Source organism: Elgaria multicarinata, chromosome 3 (genome assembly GCF_023053635.1).
Source record: "Elgaria multicarinata webbii isolate HBS135686 ecotype San Diego chromosome 3, rElgMul1.1.pri, whole genome shotgun sequence".
In the NCBI taxonomy this organism is placed as follows: Eukaryota; Metazoa; Chordata; class Lepidosauria; order Squamata; family Anguidae; genus Elgaria; species Elgaria multicarinata.
The window spans coordinates 48582422-48602039 of NC_086173.1; the positions used below are offsets into that span (position 1 = coordinate 48582422).

At 48.2% G+C, this 19618-nt stretch overlaps 2 protein-coding genes across 4 annotated transcripts; one reads left to right on the plus strand and one right to left on the minus strand.

Moving 5' to 3' along the window:
- The first annotated feature begins 100 nt into the window (after positions 1-100).
- HGS (hepatocyte growth factor-regulated tyrosine kinase substrate) lies at positions 101-13963 on the plus strand. Of its 3 annotated transcripts, none has more exons than XM_063120155.1 (21): positions 101-216; positions 1789-1873; positions 3040-3115; positions 3312-3404; positions 6034-6157; positions 7014-7066; positions 7567-7635; positions 7811-7935; positions 8256-8334; positions 8431-8529; positions 9242-9337; positions 9717-9755; positions 9845-9988; positions 10331-10544; positions 10844-11016; positions 11104-11244; positions 11350-11527; positions 11668-11801; positions 12276-12383; positions 12729-12824; positions 13136-13963. In XM_063120155.1, exons 1-21 carry the CDS (start codon positions 180-182, stop codon positions 13247-13249), a joined length of 2277 nt encoding a protein of 758 aa, XP_062976225.1. In that variant the 5' UTR covers positions 101-179; the 3' UTR covers positions 13250-13963. The 3 variants fall into 3 exon arrangements, with proteins under 3 accessions (XP_062976225.1, XP_062976226.1, XP_062976227.1); XM_063120156.1 differs by having other exon boundaries at positions 10334-10544; XM_063120157.1 differs by having other exon boundaries at positions 8431-8518; positions 9240-9337.
- A 270-nt stretch (positions 13964-14233) lies between these two features.
- LOC134396664 (methyltransferase-like 26 B) lies at positions 14234-18820 on the minus strand. The gene is made up of 5 exons (XM_063123209.1): positions 18627-18820; positions 16878-17037; positions 16683-16742; positions 14861-14928; positions 14234-14534 (listed from the first exon to the last, which is right to left on the minus strand). The coding sequence occupies exons 1-5, from the start codon at positions 18818-18820 to the stop codon at positions 14234-14236; spliced, it is 783 nt and encodes a 260-aa protein (XP_062979279.1).
- Between the last annotated feature and the right edge of the window lie 798 nt (positions 18821-19618).

The window sequence follows — 19618 nt, forward strand, 5'->3', positions numbered from 1 at the left end:
AAGAAACGGCGGAACGACAGGTCGCTTCGGTTACACGCCGACCAATCGCCAATGTTTGCTGCCGGAAGGCCCGCCCTGGCGCTGAGCGGAAGCCGGAAGCGGGGCCTAGGCTGGGGAAACGGGTCCAAGGCGGAACAGAACCAGCGGTCGGTCCGATCTTGTCTTGAGCGAGCTGCGCAATGGGGCGAGGCGGAGGCACCTTCGAGCGACTTCTAGGTACCGGCAGGGGAAGGGAGCGATCCCCGCCGACCCGTCCCTTAGCCTGGGCCCTTTACCTCAGTATCCCCGGGGGTGTGGATTTCCCTCCCTGATGCTGCGCGTATCGCAAAAGCCCCAAACCCGCAGCTCTACCAGCGTCTGTTAGGTCTGAAACTTTAAAAGGCTTTTGAACGCGGTTTTCTTCTTTTCTACCCAGCCCTGCCCCATATATTAATTTCCCGATAGCTGTTCACAATATTCTCTCTCGCCGCCCTAGACACTGCTAGCTTCAAGCCTCCAACACAAAGAGATGGGCTGGGCCGCCTAACAGCTGTGATCCTCACTAACTCTATCTGCCAGTGTGTATAAATCCAGAATGGCAGCATTATTTCCACTACTTCCCTTGATCTCCAAATTGGGCATTAAACAAACAGACAAAAATCACTCCTGTGTAAATATGAGAAACATTTTCAGTTCTAACTCGTTCAGTGACAAATGAAGGGCTTATTAGCATTGAATCAGACCTATGGTATTTAACTGAACTAGTTTGACCTATTTTGGGTGGTCAGGAAAAATAACAATATATTGAAAAGTAAAGAATATTTGTCAGGCAGCATATTTGCAATTTCACAGTTCCTCTGACCTCAAATCAGGCTCTGCAAGATGACTAACTACCAGGAAGTGACAGGGCAAGTACAGAAATCATAATTGAGTTAAGGGAGAACATGTCGATGCATTACAGCAAATGTCGCCTGGGAAAAGCTCTGAAGTTTATCAGCTAATGTGGGGTGTCAACACATTAACTGAAAGCCAAATACTGTGTCTGGAGGGGGGAGATAAGATTATTAATGGACACTGAGCTTGATTGTTATCGTTTATATAGTGCTATTTATTCATTTGGGGCTTTAGAGCAACTTAAGCCAAAAGGCTAAGTTGCTGCTTCAAGAAGCTGACAATGTAAATCATGACAATTGAGGAGACAAGAAAGGGTGGGAAGATAAGGGCAAGGTGAGGTTAGCAAAGAATGATAATTTACAAAAGCAGTTGCAAATTTTTATTATTAGACTTTGTTCTAGATACTGAAAAAAGCATTGTGATAGAGGAGGGTTTGGGGGAAGGATTTGAAAGAAGGGAGGAAGGTGGCAAAAAAAGGAATGTTTCCTGCCCTGAGGAGGTTGCAGTCTCGTTTCTGAGATATTCTGGTAAAAGGCTTTAAGCCATCGGGATTGGCAAGGGAGGAAAGGTGGATTTGTTTACTGGAGTAGAAGGCTTTTGGACAACCGAGGGATGGTAGAGTTGGAAAAGCAGATGTCATGGAGAGGGTAACAACTTGCCAATATATCCTTTCCGCATGTCGCAGAGGTTGGAGAGGCTCTTTGTAAACAGCCAACACTTGGAAACAGCATACAGTAGATAACTGTGGAACAATAGGTCATGTAAGAAATAGTTTGAAGTTCTTGATGTCTGGTGATAGTTACCAGCAAATGTTTGCCCAGAGCTGTTTGTCCAGTTGATTCTCTGACCTTTCCACAGCAAATACAATTTTAGCATTTGACCTGAAAGGCTAATGGTTGTTTCAATGTCTTGCAGATAAAGCTACCAGTCAGCTTCTGCTGGAGACAGACTGGGAGTCTATCCTACAGATCTGTGATATGATTCGTCAGGGTGACACCCAGTAAGTGCTGAGACCTACACCAGCCTTTGCATTCTCCGTTCCATATGCAAAAAGACATTTATTGGTCTTAAGTGTAACCTTCTTTCCCCCTTATTTTTAATCCTTATTTTTTAGCCCTTTGTGATAGGTTAGACTGAGAGTGTGTGACTGGCCCAGGAACATCTGTTGAGCTTCATGACTGAGCAGAGATTTGAACTTGGGTTTTTCTATATCTTCTTTCTAATACACCACACTGTGTCTATGTGGAGCTAGCTTATCCAGAAGTAGCCTCAGGACAATTAAATGAGCAATCTATTATTGTATCTTAAACCTGCGCTGGTAATTAGTGCAGCTTAGCATCTGGAAGGTATGTCTTCTGAGCAGCAACAAATTTCCCTCTTCAGAAAACAGGGTTGTTAGGCCAAACAGATGAGCCATCTATTAATGCAAGTTTATTGGGTCCATCAAATCCAAATGTATTCATTAACAGAACAACTATTAAAGCTAAAGACCAGATCTGATTTTCTAGATCGAGGGTAGGCAATGCGGGGCTCTACTGGATGTTTTGGACAAAAAATCCCCATCAACCCCAGCCAGAGGTCAGGGGTTATGGGAGTTATAGTCCAAAACATCAGGAGGGCACTGGGTCACTTACCCCTGTTCTAGTATATGGGCCATACTAAAGAAGTAGCAGGAAAATGCTTCTGTGGCTTTCTAGTCCTAAGAAACTAGAAATATGCTTTTCACAAAGAAGATTCAACCCTAGTTCAGAAGAAAAACCATGTAATAATTTTACTTGCATATCTTGGTTTGTTCTGCTTCTATGTTTGACAAAGAAGGGATTTATAGAAAAGAAAAGGAAGTCAAGAAAGGACTGAAAGTGTTGCCAAGGGTTTTCTGCAATTACTGAGACATTTAGAAGAAAAGGAAGCATATTTCTTCACCATATAGCGATTTTTGCATTTATATAGAAACTCCACAGATGGGCAGAATATAAACTACCTTGAAAGTAAATAATTTTGATTAGTTAATGCTCAGTTTTAGTCTTGACCTTAGAGGCTTACGTATTAGCACCTGCTGTTGCATTTCACAGAAGCAGGGATGTTGGGGTGGCTTAAAAATGATGACTGGTCCTTGCAGGTTCTCATTAGGCTGACCTGATATTCTCTCTGCCTTTTGTTGTCCAGGGCTAAATATGCTGTGGGTGCAATAAAGAAGAAAGTCAATGACAAGAATCCTCACGTGGCTCTCTATGCACTAGAGGTAACCGGAAGCGGATGCAAACTCTTCAGGATGTAGCTGTTCTCCCTAGTCACTGGGGAGGGGGGGAATTCCCTTCCCTTGTGCCTGTGACTTTTTTCAGAGAGGGACTAGATCTTATGCTTCTATTATTCTTTGGATATAAGGTCCTTGAGGTTTGGTCAGAGACTCAGAATACTGTTGTGTATTTCCCTTGTAGGTCTTGGAGTCAGTGGTAAAGAACTGTGGTCAGACAGTCCATGATGAAGTGGCTAACAAACAGACTATGGAGGAGCTGAAGGAAATGCTGAAGGTAACATCCTTTTGGTGATTTCTTGCTGTTAAGGTACAAAGGGGTGCTTCAGGAGGAGAGGAAGCAGCCTTTTGCAGCCTTTTTAGTACAAAACCACTTCGAGGGATTTGGGTAGTCTCTTCAAGCCAAAGGGATTGCCTGTACAACAAGCCTGAGCAGTTAAGAAGAATACATTAGAAAACAAATGAAAAGCTCAGAGAAACATCTGAAAATGGCAAGGCAGTGACATGGCTAAGCAAGGGAAGGCCCTAATTAATGGAGTAAGAGTGTAGTGTACTAACTTTACTGCTTCTTATACTTTTCATCATCATTATTATATTACAAACATATTCTTGCATAAGACTCACCCGAGATTAATTCAGAGAACACCAAACAAATCCCAGACTTTTAAAAATGATTTTATTAATATATCCACTAGCATATAAAATTGTAATTAGGGCACAATCCTATTTCCCCTAGGCATTGTCTGAGTGGCCATAGGATTCTGAGGATTTTCACCTCTGAGGCCAGGTTTTTAGAGGTGAAAATCCCCATTTGGATCTTCACCCCCATCCTCCTCTCAGCGGCTGCAGAAAACTGCACTGTGGCTCCTTTTCCACGGTTGATGTTGTGATCTCGGACAGGGAGAGGAAAAGGCAGATGTGCTAGTGTATGGGGAGAGGAGCGGAGGGGGGAGCAGAGGCCAGGATACTCTGTACTCAGAGTCCCATCTAGTGGAAAAGAAATTAAAGGAGCTGAAAATCACCTCTGTTGCTTCTCCCACCCTGCTGGCAGTAGCCCAGCAGGGCATAGGAATTTTGAAAGCCTCTGTGATTGGACACTTCTGTCTAGTGGACAGCAACTTGATAGGGCTGCACCCTTAGTCAACTTTTTCAATTCCATTATATCTCTACACTTTTGATGATCATTTCACTTGACCTGGAATAGTTTTAGAGCATAATCCTATGGATGTCTATTCGGAAGTAAGCCTTATTGAGTTTATTTATTTATTTAAGGATTTTTATGCCGCCATTCAGCCAAAAAAGGCTCTCACGGCGGCTTACAAAAGTATTTCTTGACAGTCCCTGCCCACAGGCTTACAATCTAAAAGACGTGACACAAAAGGAAAGGGGATTGGGAGGGAGGAGGAGGAGGGGGAAAAGGAAAGCAAATTCAGGCACTACAATCTTAGATGCAAAGTTCAGCAGTTACAGTTAACAGCAGGAGGGAGGGGGCTCTCAGCTGGAGCTGGACCCAGGCACGGTGGAGAGGTGCCTGGCTGCTGCTTCCTCCCTCACTGGTGGCCTCTCCCGAGTTCAATAGGGTTTACTCCTAGGTAAGTGTGTATATATAGGATTGCACCCTGAATCTTTCCTTCTTTCTTCCTTTTTTTCTAGTAATATTTTCGTTGTTTGTGTAAGTTCTGTACTGAATTATCTCTTGGTAGTGAAGATCTCGATATCCAGTGATCAACTGGATATTATCCATCACATTTTCTAATAAGTTTGGATTTTTACCAAGCCACTGACTGGGTTTGCACGAGATACTGTGTCTTGTCATGGCTTATTTAAGCCACAACATGCTGTGGTGCCTGTGGGCACCATTCTGAATATTCAACCCCTGACTCTGGGTTGTTGTGTCATGAGAACCTGGCCGACGGCAATTACACGAGGATGAAACTGCCCTCGCGTAACACATGGCCTGTTCTAGCCTCATTGTGTCATACAAACAGCCACAGTGTGAAATATAGAGAAAGTTTTCACTCTTTTCATCACATCTTCAACAGTGATTAGAATGATACATTTTGTTTTGCCCAGCTGGTGTGTAGTACAACTGACTTAGTACTTGTAAGAAATAGTATCTTAAATGTATACGTACTGAAATATAATAATGGCCCTATAGTTCAGTAGTAGAGCACACGTTTTCATGCAGAAGGACTCAGGTTCAATTCCCAGCATCTCTGAAGAGCCTCTGCCAGTCAGTATAGGCAATACTGAGCTAGATCGACCAATGGTTGGCTTGAAACAAGATAGCTTTATATGTTATATGGGAAGGATCATTCTTTGTTAATCTTATTTAGATTTCTTTGCCATGCTGCTGATGCTTGATCTGTTCATGAGTTCTGTTCCCATCTCATTTCTTGGGGTTTAGGCCTTACTAGCAATGTGAAATAAGTTATTCTTCAGGGCTGAGAATGTGCTCTCATCTGTCTCTTCAATAATGCTGAGGAGTCCCCAGTGGCAAGAAAAAACAGGGCATTTATACAACAGCAAGCTTCTATACCTTTGGTTGCAACCTTCTAGTTTGCTAAATTAATAAAAGCCTCATGTGGTTTTAAATGTTACTAAGGTAAGAACAGTGTTTTCAGTGATCGAAGCCGTAAAACCTTTAAGCTGGACAAAGACTGCCTCCATAGCAAGAGTACATTTGGGAAGAAAATCGCTCTTGGCCCTCAGCCAAACATTTAATATTCCGGCACAGACTGAAGAAGGGAATAATTGAGGTTGGATTTCTGGTACTAGATGGGATGAGGCACTGCTTCGATTGTCGTTTTCCAAATAAGCTTTGCTTGAAGTGCTGTTTACCTGAAGATTGTGGATTCACTCCCATGGGGCATAATGCCTGATCTTGTCTGTTCTTATACCCACAGAGACAAGTTGAGGCCAATGTTCGCAACAAGATCCTGTACCTGATCCAGGCATGGGCTAATGCCTTCCGCAATGAGCCCAAATACAAGGTGGTTCAGGACACATACCAGATCATGAAGGTAGAAGGTAAGTATAGATGAGGGGCCTCCTGTCGTGATAGGAAGTGTGTGAATGTGTGCGTGCTGGAGTGAAGTGAGGAGACGGTGTATATTCAGCTGGGGATCTTTCAGTCTCCTTGTGGTGTTATTGGTGTTTGGGTAGTGGTAGCAGTTCTAGCTGCTGAATTTCCCAGAAGTCATGATGGCTGTCTCACTTCCTGGGCTTACCGCTTAGCTTGCAAAACTGCAGTGCAACTCGTGTTGGGAGCATTGGTTGTATCAGAGTATAACGTTGTTTAAGCATGATGGATAGAGTGGTAGGTCTTAAGTCAGGAACAGATAATTTTGGTTTAAGGTGTTGTAATTTACTTTCATATAGCATTTCCGTGTCTTAGGGGTAAGCCCTAAAGCAGGGGTAGGTAACCTTTTGGAGGAGGGGTCCCTGCAGCCCAGCTCAGGGCTGAGGGGATAGTGGGTGGGGCTTCTGAGGGCTCTAGGGGCCACATAGAGTGGCTGAGGTGTGCAAGTTGCCCATAGGGGCCTTAAAGGCACCGTGACAACCAAAGCTGAAGGGCATCTGTGCTCTTGTCAGTTGTGACGCTACAGCATTGCATGTTACATTCTGGGATAAGGGATCAGTAGACATGTATTCTGGAGGGCTCCCTGTGCTAAGCAAACATTCTACACTCATCCCCTCAGTATCATGGGCTGTCATGTTGTCTTTGGTTGGATGTTTGTGGTCAGGTTAATGGCTTGTATGCATTTGCACACAAGAAGCAGAGCTGAGGATAGAACCTGTGCAATCTGTCATACAGTCCCTCATCCCAAGGGCCAGGCACCAGAGGCTGGAGTCCAGTGGAGTGACAATGTTAATCTACCTGCAGGTCATGTTTTCCCAGAATTCAAGGAGAGCGATGCCATGTTTGCAGCAGAAAGGGTGAGTGCCCCAATTGGGGAAGGGGTGCCCCACGTGCAGGGAAGTGGTTTGGACTTTTCTGTGGTAATTATAATTTGTCTTGATACTACTTCTAACGCTGAGAATTTGGGCTGAATCAGTCCCCAATGATTGGGGCAGGAGATAACAAAAATACCAAGTACCACATTTTATGTGTACATTAGGGGCTGTGAAGTGAGGAGCAAGAGAACCCTCCTAATTCCTCCCTTCCCGCTTCATCCTCAGTTACACCACAGCTCCCACTGAGCCGTGCTCTGTTCCTGCAGTCATTACTTACTGGCACCTAGAGTCAGAAGAGAACCTCCTGTTGACTTTTTAGTCTCCTCTTTATGCTGCATCAAGTTGTGCTTGCATTTTTCCTACCTGTGACCTGTTCTACTGTATCCCTGCTTTTGGGAATGCTCTTTGCACCTTTAGGATCACCTCCAGAATTTACGAGGACCTTTCTGCTGCCTTATAACTGCTCTGTTTGTGTGTGGCAGGCTCCTGACTGGGTGGATGCAGAGGAGTGTCACCGGTGCCGAGTCCAGTTTGGAGTGGTGACTCGCAAGGTGAGTGCTGCAGCTGCCTGCCCCAGTCCTGGATGCTCTAGCTGTGATAACCTGACATGACTCAGGGCCATCTTAGGGATAGCAATGAGGGAGCTGGAGCCGTCACTTTGAGGGGCATGTTCTCCTAGTTTGGGGTGACGTGGTGCTGGGCTTGACCTCTCCCCTGTGTTCACAGCACCACTGCCGGGCTTGCGGGCAGATTTTCTGTGGGAAGTGCTCATCCAAGTATTCCACCATTCCTAAGTTTGGCATCGAGAAGGAGGTGCGGGTGTGTGAGCCTTGCTACGAACATCTCAACAAGTAAGTGTTGGAGCTTGGCAAATGGGGAGGGTTGCTGGTACTGAAACTCTGGGTAGGGTGGGTGTTTGGTCAGCCTGTCTTTCTGCATGTGTCAACTCTGGTGTGAGAAGGTTATCCCTATAATTGAGTGATCTGGCCTGCAGAGTGCAGCTTCCAGAGCAAGAGCTTATAGGCTTAGTACAAATCACCACACCACAGTTTAGCAGCTGCTGAGCCCTCTCCCCCAGACTCCCCCCTCAGCCAGCCAGCCAGCCAGCCAGCCAGATTAGGAGTGTAGCAGTTCCGCAGTGTGCGTGACCTTGGCCCTTCTGTCTACACAGGAAAGCAGAAGGGAAAGGAACTGCCACCACAGAGCTGCCTCCCGAGTACTTGACCAGCCCTCTTTCGCAGCAGTCCCAGGTAAGCCCTTGGCTATCCTAGGCAGATACCAGCCTCTAGCTTCACCAGTCAGCTCCTCCTCCGGGTTGCAACGTCTGCTGTTTGTTCTGCCCACAGATGCCTCCGAAGCGTGATGAAACTGCTCTGCAGGAGGAGGAGGAGCTGCAGTTGGCAATTGCACTGTCCCAGTCAGAGGCAGAGGAGAAGGAAAGGATGGTTTGTGTCTGGATAATGATGGGGGATTCCCATGACGTCACTGCTCTGAGGATCCCCCATGGGTGGCTGTCTTGGGCCGACCAAAGGATTTCCGTAGCTCAAAGTTCATCTCCAATTAGGAGAAACGTGTGCTGTTGCCAATTCTCTCCTGGTTCTAAGCCAGGGATGGGCGACTTGATGGCCAAACCATCTGGAGGGCCACAATTCCCATCAGCCCTAGCCAGCGTAGCCAGTGGTGAAGGATCATGGGAGTTGAAGGCCAAAATATTTGGAGGGCCACAATTTGCCCACCCTTGCTTAGAACAGTTAATCATTAGGCAGGGGTAATCCTGATAGACACCTCTGCTAATCTGCTGTTTGTAACCGGACCCAGAAACGGATTTCATAACACATACAAATTGTGTTAAGTTCAGATAACACAATCCTACCAGCTTTTACGTGTTGCTGCCTAATTAAGAGCAGTAAAGGCAAGTCCATGCTAAATCAGGGTGAATCTAGTTTCAACACTTAACTGCACACATACCTATATTTTAGTGAGGTGCCCAAACATGGGGAGTAGTGCTATTCTGACCACAAGGCGTGCTTAGTGCTTCTTTCGCTCCCTGCTTCTCCCATGCTGTGAGACAGAAAAGATGGTTCCTGACCTGCTGTGCAGGTTGGTGGATCGGAAAAGCGTCCCTATATCGTTCTCCCTGCTGCTTTTCCTCTGCAGAGACAGAAAAGCACGTACTCCACATACCCCAAGGCCGAGCCGACGCCGATCACCTCGTCGGCCCCTCCGGTCAACACCCTCTACTCCTCGCCTGTGGTAAGTGCCCAGCCATCCGGAGAGATTTGCCAGCATGAGAAAAAGCTCGACACTTGCAGGCTAGGGCCTGGGCCTGGAAGCCATTCAGATTAGAGCCCCTTTCTCCTCTCACCCCACCCACGCTGGTAGTATTTTGGAACTCCTCCAATTTCTCATGAAAATTCTGTAGCACTTTGCTGAGATGAGCCCTGGAAGATGAGCATGAGTGTTGCCTCTTCATCCCACACAACTTGAGCAGCTCCTTCTACTCATCAGTTCTCTCATGCCTACAAGCTTGAAACAGTTTCAAGCTTCTCTCCTAAAGGGAGCTGGCGGGTGGGGCGCTCTCACGGTGCCCATCTTTGCAAGGGTATTGAATCCTCTGTGTGTCTTGTTCCAGAACTCCTCCGCACCTCTGGCTGAGGACATCGACCCTGAGGTAAGACCCCAGCCCCCTTAAGCCAGCCTCTGCCGGGTCTGAGCGGGGGACTGACGACTGACCAGAGAGTTGCTTTGTTTACCTGGCAGTTGGCTCGGTACCTGAACCGCAACTACTGGGAAAAGAAGCAGGAGGAGGTCCGCAAGAGCCCCACGCCCTCTGCCCCACTGTCCATGGGGGAGCCAGCCAGCCAAGCCACTGAGGTCCAGCCTGCCCCACTCAGCGTGGTGGAGGTAAGAACAATCCCCTCTCCTGTGTCACCACCGCCACTGCTTGGGAAGGCTGAGTGAGGTTCAGTCGCTCCTCGGTGCCGTGTGGTGAGCATCAGTTGCAGCAGGAGGAGCCGTGTCAAAGGCGGCTGAGCTTTGGGTGCGCCCAACTTGCGGTGTTGCCTTTTCCGGGGTTGGGGGTTTCAGTTTTGTGGGAGAGGCGTCACTTTGGAAAAGCTAGGCGGGGGGGGGGGGGGGGAGAGAGAGTGGTAATCCAGGGCAGCAGAAGCTGCTTTTCAAGAATCGTGAGCTGAGCCGAGCTAGGAATTTGGGGCTTCAAGATAACGGTCTCCCATCTCTCCCCAGCAGCAATACCAAAATGGCGAAACTGACGAGAGCCACGAGCAGTTCCTTAAGGCTCTGCAGAATGCTGTCACCACCTTTGTCAACCGCATGAAGAGCAACCACCTGCGGGGCCGGAGCATTACCAATGACTCAGCGGTTCTCTCGCTCTTCCAGTCCATCAACAGCATGCACCCCCAGCTCCTGGAGCTGCTGAACCAGCTGGACGAGCGCCGCTGTACGTCCCCAGAACCCGAACCCTCAGGGTGATCAGGGACCTGTGGGAGGGGGCGTCCAGGAGGGTTAGGATCCGCTCTCCCCCTGCGGACTCTCCTGTGTAGCTCCAAAAGGCACTCGGACGTATGTCTGGTTTTAGTGTTGGGGTGGGAAGGGGAGGCAGTTGGTGTCGTGCCGTTTGGCCTTTCCCGCGGATTTCTCCCCTGCTTTCCTCCTGGTGGGACCTGCAAGCCCTGTGGGTCCCAGAGAGGTGTGGCCAAGGCCGAGACGCTTGACAGTGCCTCTTCCCACTCCGCCCAGTGTATTATGAAGGACTTCAAGATAAACTCGCTCAGATCCGCGATGCACGGGGAGCCCTGAATGCTCTGCGGGAGGAACACCGAGAGAAGCTGCGCCGAGCTGCCGAGGAAGCGGAGCGCCAGCGTCAGATCCAACTGGCCCAGAAGCTTGAGATTATGCGGCAGAAGAAGCAGGTGAGGATGGTGCAAGGGGGTCGGTGTGCTGTCACTTGGAAACGGCGGGCCGGTGTCTGAAACGCCGCCTGGGTCTCCAATTTGCAGGAATACCTAGAGATGCAGCGGCAACTGGCTATCCAGCGCCTTCAGGAGCAGGAAAAGGAGCGCCAGCTGCGCCTGGAGCAACAGAAGCAAACGATCCAGATGAGGGCACAGATGCCTGCTTTTTCCCTGCCTTATGCTCAGGTATACGGGGCGAAGAGGCCAAGGGCTCCTTTCCTCCTTCCTTCCCCTGGCTATGAACAGTATGCAGGTCAACCCCCACCCTCACCCTGCTTCTTGTCTCTCTAGCTGCAGGCCATGCCTGCTGCCGGCGGGGTGATCTACCAGCCATCGGGCCCCACAAGCTTCCCAGGCACCTTCAGCCCAGCAGGCTCCGTGGAGGGCTCGCCTATGCACACGGTGTACATGAGCCAGCCAGCCCAGGGCAGCACCGGGCCCTACACTGCAATGCCCGTGGCAGGAACAGGTACGAGCCACAGGTGAAAAGCGGAAGGGGCGGGTGTGGATTTAGCCAAAGCATCTGAAACGGAATTCCAGCGTGGTAGGTGGGGCTGTTGAACTAGACCTGGAAGGATGTCCGTTTCTCATTCTTTTCCTGCGTTTCAGATCCCAACATGGTGAGCACCTACATGTACTCAGCGGGCACGAACAGTGCACAAACGGCTCCACAAGGGCAGGCAGTGCCCACCACGAATCCTGCCTATTCCTCCTACCAGCCTACACCTTCCCAATGCTATCAGGCAAGTTTGGCCAAGAGCTCCACTTCCCTCTTCCCCAAGTCGGGACTAGATCCTAGCATGGTGTATTCAGAGGAGCCGGGGAGGGGGGCGAGTACGGGCCAGTGCAGTGCTTAGTGCGTTGGACTAGGACTGGGGAGTCTCTGGTTCAAATCTTCTCAGCCGTGACACTGACTGCATAACCTTGGGCCAGTCACACATTCTCAGCCTAAGCTAACTCACAGGATTGGTATAATGATAAAATAGAGGAGAGAACCATGTACACTGCCTTGAGCTCCTTGGCGTTAAGGCAGGGTAGAAACATAAATTGCTAGCTTGTGAAAAGGCAAAGGTTTTGTGGTCACGTACCTTCTTGCCTGCGCATTGAAGGTTGTCCCTTCTTTCTCTGGAAATTGGGATAATAGGACATTCTTTGTTGCCAGGCTGCTCTGGGCTTTCCTTTTTTTTTTACCCACTCCTGCCGCCTTTACCTTGCAGAACGCACCTGCCCCTTCACAGACACAGGCTCCTCCACAGTCTGGTGGTACAATGGGTTACATGGGCAACCAGTCGGTCTCAATGGGCTACCAGCCCTACAATATGCAGGTAAGAAAGTACTTGTCTGCTGCTCTGCAGTGTGGACGTGAGGGTGGCCAGCAGAAAGGGGTGGAGGCGGATTCTTAATTGCCTGGGAGTTGAGGTGGGAAGGGCCATTGCTAAGGTCCAAGCTGCCTGCTGAGCAGGATGGGACATGAACTTGGATGGCTTTGAAAGGGACAAGACTATTATCAACGGCTATATATTACAGTCAGTATGCTGCTCCTGCCCTCATATCCCACTTGTGGGTGGAGCAGAACGCTAGGTGCAGATGGACTCTTGGTCTGATCCAGCAGGGCACTTATGTTCTGGTGAGCTGGCGGAAATTCAGATACCCCCCTTTTTTCCTTTTAGAATCTCATGTCAAACCTCCCTGGCCAGGAACCAGGTTTGAGTAGCCTGCCGCCCCAGCAGCCTTACATGTCAGGACAACAGCCTATGTATCAGCAGGTAAGTCTTTGACCAGCTTCCTCAGGGTCATCAGTTCTATATTTGTTGCCTTCATACTGCACAGTAGGATGAGGCCCTGAATTCTTTTAGTAGAGTATCATTTGGCTGTTGATCTCTCTGCTGGGCTGAGGGAACAGGTGCTAGCCCTTTATTTATTATTTATTTAAAACATTTGTATCCCACCCTATATCACTAGGATCTCAGCACAGATAAAATTATATAACATTATACTTTATTGCAGTAAATGGAGTGGAGAAACTCCCTCTCTGCAGGTGGCCATCTTGCTAACCTCCCTGTTTGTCTCCTTGCAGATGGCGCCCCCTGGAGGTCCCCCACAACAGCAGCAGCCTCCCCAGCAGGCTCCTGCCCAGGTGCAACAAGTCCAAGGGGGCAGCGGAGAGGCTCAGCTAATTTCCTTTGACTAATCTCTTAGCTGACGAGGAAAGGGCTAGGGGTGGGTTTCTAAGACATTGTAACACTATCATCTGTTGGTCACTGCTGTACTTGCTACACCATTGCTGTTATCTTGTGCCATTCCCACAACGGGGAAGGGAGAGCTGAGCCCCTGTCCTAAGGAGTCTCCCACTGGCTACCTGTCACTTCCCCCTCTGTCCTGGTCTAAAATGCTGCTAAGGGAGTCCCTGAGTAGGAGCAAAGGACAACTGTGCTCCAATTACCCTATACGTTACTCCTCGGCTGTGGCGAAACAGTGACACAGCCTGACCCATCTAGCTTTCCGCTGGATAGCAGAGCAGAGCTCTCAAGCAGTCACTCATTAAAAGAAGCTACTGTCTTTTAGAGAAATGGCATTTAAGCATGCTTCACAGTCAAAGTAATTGGGGTCCACCTCCAAGCACAGCTTGGGCCTGCGTCCCCCAACACACAGCATTGAAGTGGCCTTCACTCTGCCTACCCATGAACTTAAGAGCCTTCCATGTCCTCCATCAGTACCTTTGGAGAACCCATCACCTTGAACACTATTTATCCCAGGACTATTATCTCTCCTCCTCCTCCTCTGCCCCCTCCTCCTTCCTCTACCCCACTTATCCTCACTGCTTTTGAAGACATGTGTCTCATACCTAGTGGCTGGTGTAGACAGAATGGAACCAGTGACAATAAAAAAAAGTATTTAAAACTTTTTTCAGTCTGTGCCTCTTTGTTAAGGCTGAGTTTTTGTCCCTGCGTGAATACACGCTCTGCAAAACTAGCTGTGGAGTTGTGAGACGTCTGGGAGAGGATATAGGAGGTACTAAGCATCCTGCAGTAGAAAGAACAGTTCACCAAAGCCATGCCTAAAACCCAATTTCCCAAAGGAGCTGCAAAGAGGCTGCATTTTTATTTCCAAGTTTAATGTTCACATCCTTCGTATAAATACTACACTCCTACTTTCTTTATCCGGGAGCAAGAGATCATAACTCTCTCCGCCGAAAGATCAGGCATTTGGTGTATTCGGGCATCTCCAGCTGAGGATAAAAACAGACACTGAGTTGCACGAGAGAGGAGAAGGGGTGGGAGCAAGCAACATGGAAACCTGTGGGGGAAATAGCAGAGGTCAAGGACACTGGGAGAGCTTTCCGCAGGTTTATTTCATTGCTCCCTGCAAAATTGCGGGCTGGCCTCTTGCCTCTTACCATGCGCTCAAGCCGGAGTGCGTTGATGTTTGCCAGTTGACGAAGCTCTTCCACATCTCGCAGCCCCCACTCGGGATTCCTGCCGTGTAACAGCATAGTGCATTAAGTGTGGAACATGTGTCCATGCTGAAAATAAATCCATAGAACCTATCCCAGGGAAGGGAGACAGCAGGCTAATGGCTAGACGCCGTCTCCTTGTAAGGCAAGGGAAACGAGCTAAAAGCATGCCTGCCATGTTGTTCATCATCCATGCTATTATTTATTAAGTGTATTGGTGAGGAGGTAAATAGAATTAAGCTCTCCAAGCAGCCCACCTTAATCTCATTAGGGCATTAGTTTCTACCACAAAGTGGAATCTTGAAGGCGGCTTAAGAAGCAGGTTCCAGTCACTCAGCTCTAACTTACCTGGCCTGGAGCGTTCTGTCTAGTTGCACATTGCACTCTGGAATGATGATCCCATTAATGGCAAAGGGCTGTGGAGTGGAAGCAGAGTGGGGATTATTAGCTAGGCTACCAAGGAGACTGGAATTCTCTGTAGGGGTGTTAGGCTGAAGTTTCAATAGTAAGATGTTAAACAAGTTTTGGGGGAAATCGGAAGCCTTGCAATACCACTGGATCAAACAAGCTACTTCCCAGCCACAGATGGGATTGCACTCCCCCTGAAGGAGCAGGTTCGTAGCTTGGGGGTTCTTTTAGACCCATCATTGTCACTTGAGGCTCAGGTGACCTCAGTGGCACGGAGCGCCTTCTACAAACTCCGGTTGGTGGCCCAGCTATGCCCCTATCTGGACAGGGATAACCTGGCTTCAGTTGTCCATGCTCTGGTAACCTCCAAGTTAGATGACTGCAATGCGCTCTACGTAGGGCTGCCTTTGAAGACAGTTCGGAAGCTGCAGCTCGTGCAAAATGCAGCGGCCAGACTGATTTCGGGAACCAGAAGGTTTGACCATATAACACCTGTTCTGGTCCGCTTGCACTGGCTGCCTGTATGTTTCCGAGCCCAATTCAAGGTGCTGGTTTTGACCTATAAAGCCTTACACGGCTTGGGACCACAATACCTGATGGAACGCCTCTCCCGACGTGAATATACCCGGTCACTACGTTCAATATCTAAGGTCCTCCTCCGGGTGCTACTCCGAGAGAGGCTCGGAGTGTGGCAACGAGGGATAGGGACTTTTCGGTGGTGGCCCCCAGACTGTGGAATGATCTCCCTGATGAGGCTCGCCTGACACCAACACTACTATCTTTCCGGCGCCAGGTTAAGACTTTCCTCTTTGCCCGGGCATATGGCGGCACATCCTAATTACCCACATGTTTAGTTTTTAATTGGTTTTTAATGCTCTGTGTGTGTATGTACTGTGTTTTAGAGTTTTAAATTTTGTATTCTTGTTTTTATCTCAATTTTAGAATTTCTGTAAACCGCCCAGAGAGCCCTGGCTATGGGAGCAGTATATAAGTATAATAAATAAATAAATAAAGCAGTTGCTGTGCTTAGCTGAAGAAAAAGCCGGTCAGCTTTCGACCTCAAAGCAGTGGTGGGGACCTGTGGCCTTCCAGATGCTGTTAGACTGCAACTCCCTTCATTCTTGACCATTCATGTGGGCTGAGGGGAGTCCAATCACATCTGGAGGGCCCGACTCCTGCCTTTAGGCATAGGAGTAATTTTGCTAGAGAACACGTCCTTCATGGAAGTAATTGGTTACAGCTACTCTGTCTCCTCCATTTCTTCAATGATGTATCTGTACTATATAGATCTATTAAGATATTTGTGTACTGCTTTTCAGGCAAACCTCATAAAGCAGTTTACATAAAGATACTAATAAGCATTTTTTTAAAAACGTTATATCAAAACCATAGGACAAGCTGGTGGTGCAGGGAGCAGAAAAAGAGGGAGCAACATTTTGAAAAGCAAATCTTCCCTCAGGGCAAGAGGGTCTTTGAGTAGCCCTGTGGCAGTAGTTGTGGGAGGGGGCTGCCTCAGTTGGTATACTGGGAGCTAGAGGGTGAGCAGATCCCCAAGGCTAGTCTGTCTTCCCTCTTTCCTCCCGTCAGGTCAAGATGGTCCTCTAGAGACCCGGCTGATTCAGATACTTAATGGCTTGAAGGCAACATCTGGATTGTACAATGTTCAGACAGGCTTGAATGGTCTGCCTAGATTGCTTTCTCGATGGGCTTTGTGAATGCTGATAATGAATGAGCTGAAAAGGAAGGTTTTTCCTATACTTACGCCGTAGGCCAAGCAAATGCCTCCAGGTTTCAGCAGTTGTCCTATGCCTTTAAACATCCCCTGCAATACGAAATGTACGGTCAGATGAAATGCTAGCCTGCTCCCCCTATGCCGCCCATTGAATGAGACTCCAAGTAATACTCTTAAGCAAGGGTCAGTACCATTGATGTGGGTGTCCCATTTCCCATGCTATACCTCCAGGCCTTGGTCGGTCATGTGTAGTACATTGATAATGATGATGAAGTCACAACAGCCTCGAACCAGGCCAGCCCACTGCTCCCATGGCTGTGATACATCTATGGGGAGGGGCTCTCGGACATTGGTCACCCTGGTGGCACGGATGTAAGCGGAGATGCTGGGGACAAAGTTGAGAATTATAGGATTTCGATAAAGTTGTCACAAAGAAGGGGAGAAAGACTTTCCCCAGTTCTCCAATCAAAGCAGCATTAGCTTCAAGATGTAGCCAGGCAATAATAGCAAGCTGCTAATGGAAGCTATACAAAATACATTTCCTACGTGCATATGCATTTAAGATTTGGCAAGAGTAAACCTTGGTCTAAAACGATTTTATTTATTACTGCATTTATATCCCGCCTTTTTTCCCTCCAAGGAACCCAAGGCGGCATACATCCTCCTCCTCCTCTCCATATTTATTCTCATAACAACAACCCTGTGAGGTAGGTTGGGCTGAGAGTTTGTGACTGGCCCAAAGTCACCCAGTGGGTTTCCATGGCCAAGTGGGGACTAGAACCTGGATCTCCCAATTCCCAGTCCAACACCTTAGCCACTACACCACACTGGGATTATACTAGATCCATCCAATTCTGGTTCTACAAACTAAAGGGATGGGCACAGATTTTTCAATACTCAAAATGACGATATTTAAATGCTAGGAAAGTGTAATTCCCCCATAAGAATAAGAAATGCTAAGATTTCAAATGTGACTGCTGTGTGAATTGTGGCTGTATGTGGTGACGAGTAGTACAACTCGCCATTTTGAATTATGTCCTTCAGTTTCTGTCCTGATAATTTACAAGGGTTTTTGAAGGGGGGGGGAGAAACTGTACCACACTGTAAGTGGCGCCCTCTCTTACATTAAAAACACCCCTCTCCTCCACCTATTCGCTAAAGCTATTAGCATCAGATGGTGTCCGGGCTGTTTTCTTTCTGAGGTTGTGCTGCAGCATAGCTATCTACCTGCAGCTATCTTCATGGCTCCTCCACCACAAAATCCCCTGTCGCAATTGTATCCCAATCCCTCTGGATATTATGCAAATAGCAACTTGCAGGAGTGTTGCACTAAACATAAAATATAGTTGGAGGATGCATTGGTTGTCTACCTGGAAGACTCCTCAGACTCCCTGGGGTCTACTCCCAATTAAAAGTCGACAATGGTCCCTCCTTTTCACGTGTTTCACCATGCAATATAATCAGTATCCTGTATTTTGCATAACACAATTCCAAAACATACCTTATTTCTTATTGTAATTTATCACACTAATTTTAATCTACACACAACCAGACTAAGCCATTACAGCAACGCCAGGTATTAAAGTCAACAGTTCGTGCATCTAGAAGGCAAATTCTGTTTTATTGCCAGATGATTCTAGAGTTCACCACTTTAGCCAAGGGTAGATCATTCCCCTGGAATAGACACATGCAGTTACCACTTCACCAAGTCCATTTCATGTACCTACAAGGTTAGTCTGTCCAACACAGAAGAGTGGGGGAAAGATCTAGCAATTTCTTGGAACTGCATTTCCCAGGCCATTGATCACAAGGAATGCTGTGTGGTTCTTAACAGTCCCTTTTGCCCTGTTACCAACTAAGACTAAAAGCAGTCACTGCTTTTAAATGCAGATTTTGTGATAGCACGGGACAAGGGAGGGCATGGTCCACACACTACAGCATCCACTCCCTGCCCCCATCGCATGCCTGAGGTACCTCTGCTGAGAAGCTAGGCTGATCTCCGACGGTTGCCAAGTGACGGTGGGTAGGGCCTGGGCAAAGTGCACCACGTGCTGTCCTGTCCCAGATCCCAGCTCCAGCCCAAAAGCTGAGCTAGTGTCATCCACATAGTCAGCCAGCACCTCCAGGATGGTTTCCTTGTTCCTCTCAGCCGTGGGAGAAACCAACATTTTTGTGGCTGCTGGAGATAGGCTGCCCTCTTCTCTTCTCTTCTCCCAGGACTGTTGACTGCCCTCTGATGCCTGCAGCTCTGCTCAGATGGCTTAAGCTAGATTTATGAACCCAAAGGAGATTACACTGAGACATACTTGTCAGGAGAAGAAAAGGCACATGTTATCCTGCACTGGCCGTAGCATTCTTGGTTACATAGCTGACCACAAGGCCAAGTAATACCCCAGACCGATGTTCCAGCAGACAAGCTTTAAGTTCAGGCAAATGCAGAAGTAGTCCAGATAACAGGCAGAGGGTCAAGGCACAGGCAGTCAGTCCAATATATAGAGTGAGGCAAAACATGAGTGGTCAAACAGGCAAATGGTCAAACACAGTGAGGCAGTCCAATACATACATAACCTGGTAGCAGAGTCAAGCAGAGGTCCAAGGTCGTAGCACAGGAGTTCAGGAACAAGGCATGAGAAGCTGGTGAGATATTGTTTCCAGCAACCAGCAAGCTCTCATTGCTGGCTTTTATTCACAAAGGCTGCTGAACCCCAACCAGGCTCAGCTGCTGTCCATCAGAGCTCTCTGGCTAGAGCCCTACTCAGGAATTGCTTTCGCCCAAGGGGACCGTTTTTGCAACCAAGCACTCCTTCTTACAGGAGGCCTACTGGCTTGTCACTTGAGGCATTGGCGCTCCTGGGGGTCAGGGGGTTGCTCAGCCTCTGCTCCAGAGTCCGAGTCCCCTCCCCCTGTCAGGGAAGACCCTGGAGCCATCTCCCCTGAAGGCCCAGGCTCCTCCTGGTCTGGTGCCA

Bases quoted from the DNA above. Each gene is read 5' to 3' on its own strand.
- HGS (XM_063120155.1), top strand. From the start codon at position 180: ATGGGGCGAGGCGGAGGCACCTTCGAGCGACTTCTAG. The intron at 217-1,788 runs GTACCGGCAGGG...AATGTCTTGCAG, and splicing joins CACCTTCGAGCGACTTCTAG to ATAAAGCTACCAGTCAGCTT. The intron at 8,335-8,430 runs GTAAGCCCTTGG...TTCTGCCCACAG, and splicing joins CTCTTTCGCAGCAGTCCCAG to ATGCCTCCGAAGCGTGATGA.
- LOC134396664 (XM_063123209.1), bottom strand. From the start codon at position 18,820: ATGTTGGTTTCTCCCACGGCTGAGAGGAACAAGGAAACCATCCTGGAG. The intron at 17,038-18,626 runs GTACCTCAGGCA...CTTTGTCCCCAG, and splicing joins AGCCTAGCTTCTCAGCAGAG to CATCTCCGCTTACATCCGTG. The intron at 14,929-16,682 runs GTAAGTATAGGA...TCCACTCCACAG, and splicing joins GCATTTGCTTGGCCTACGGC to CCCTTTGCCATTAATGGGAT.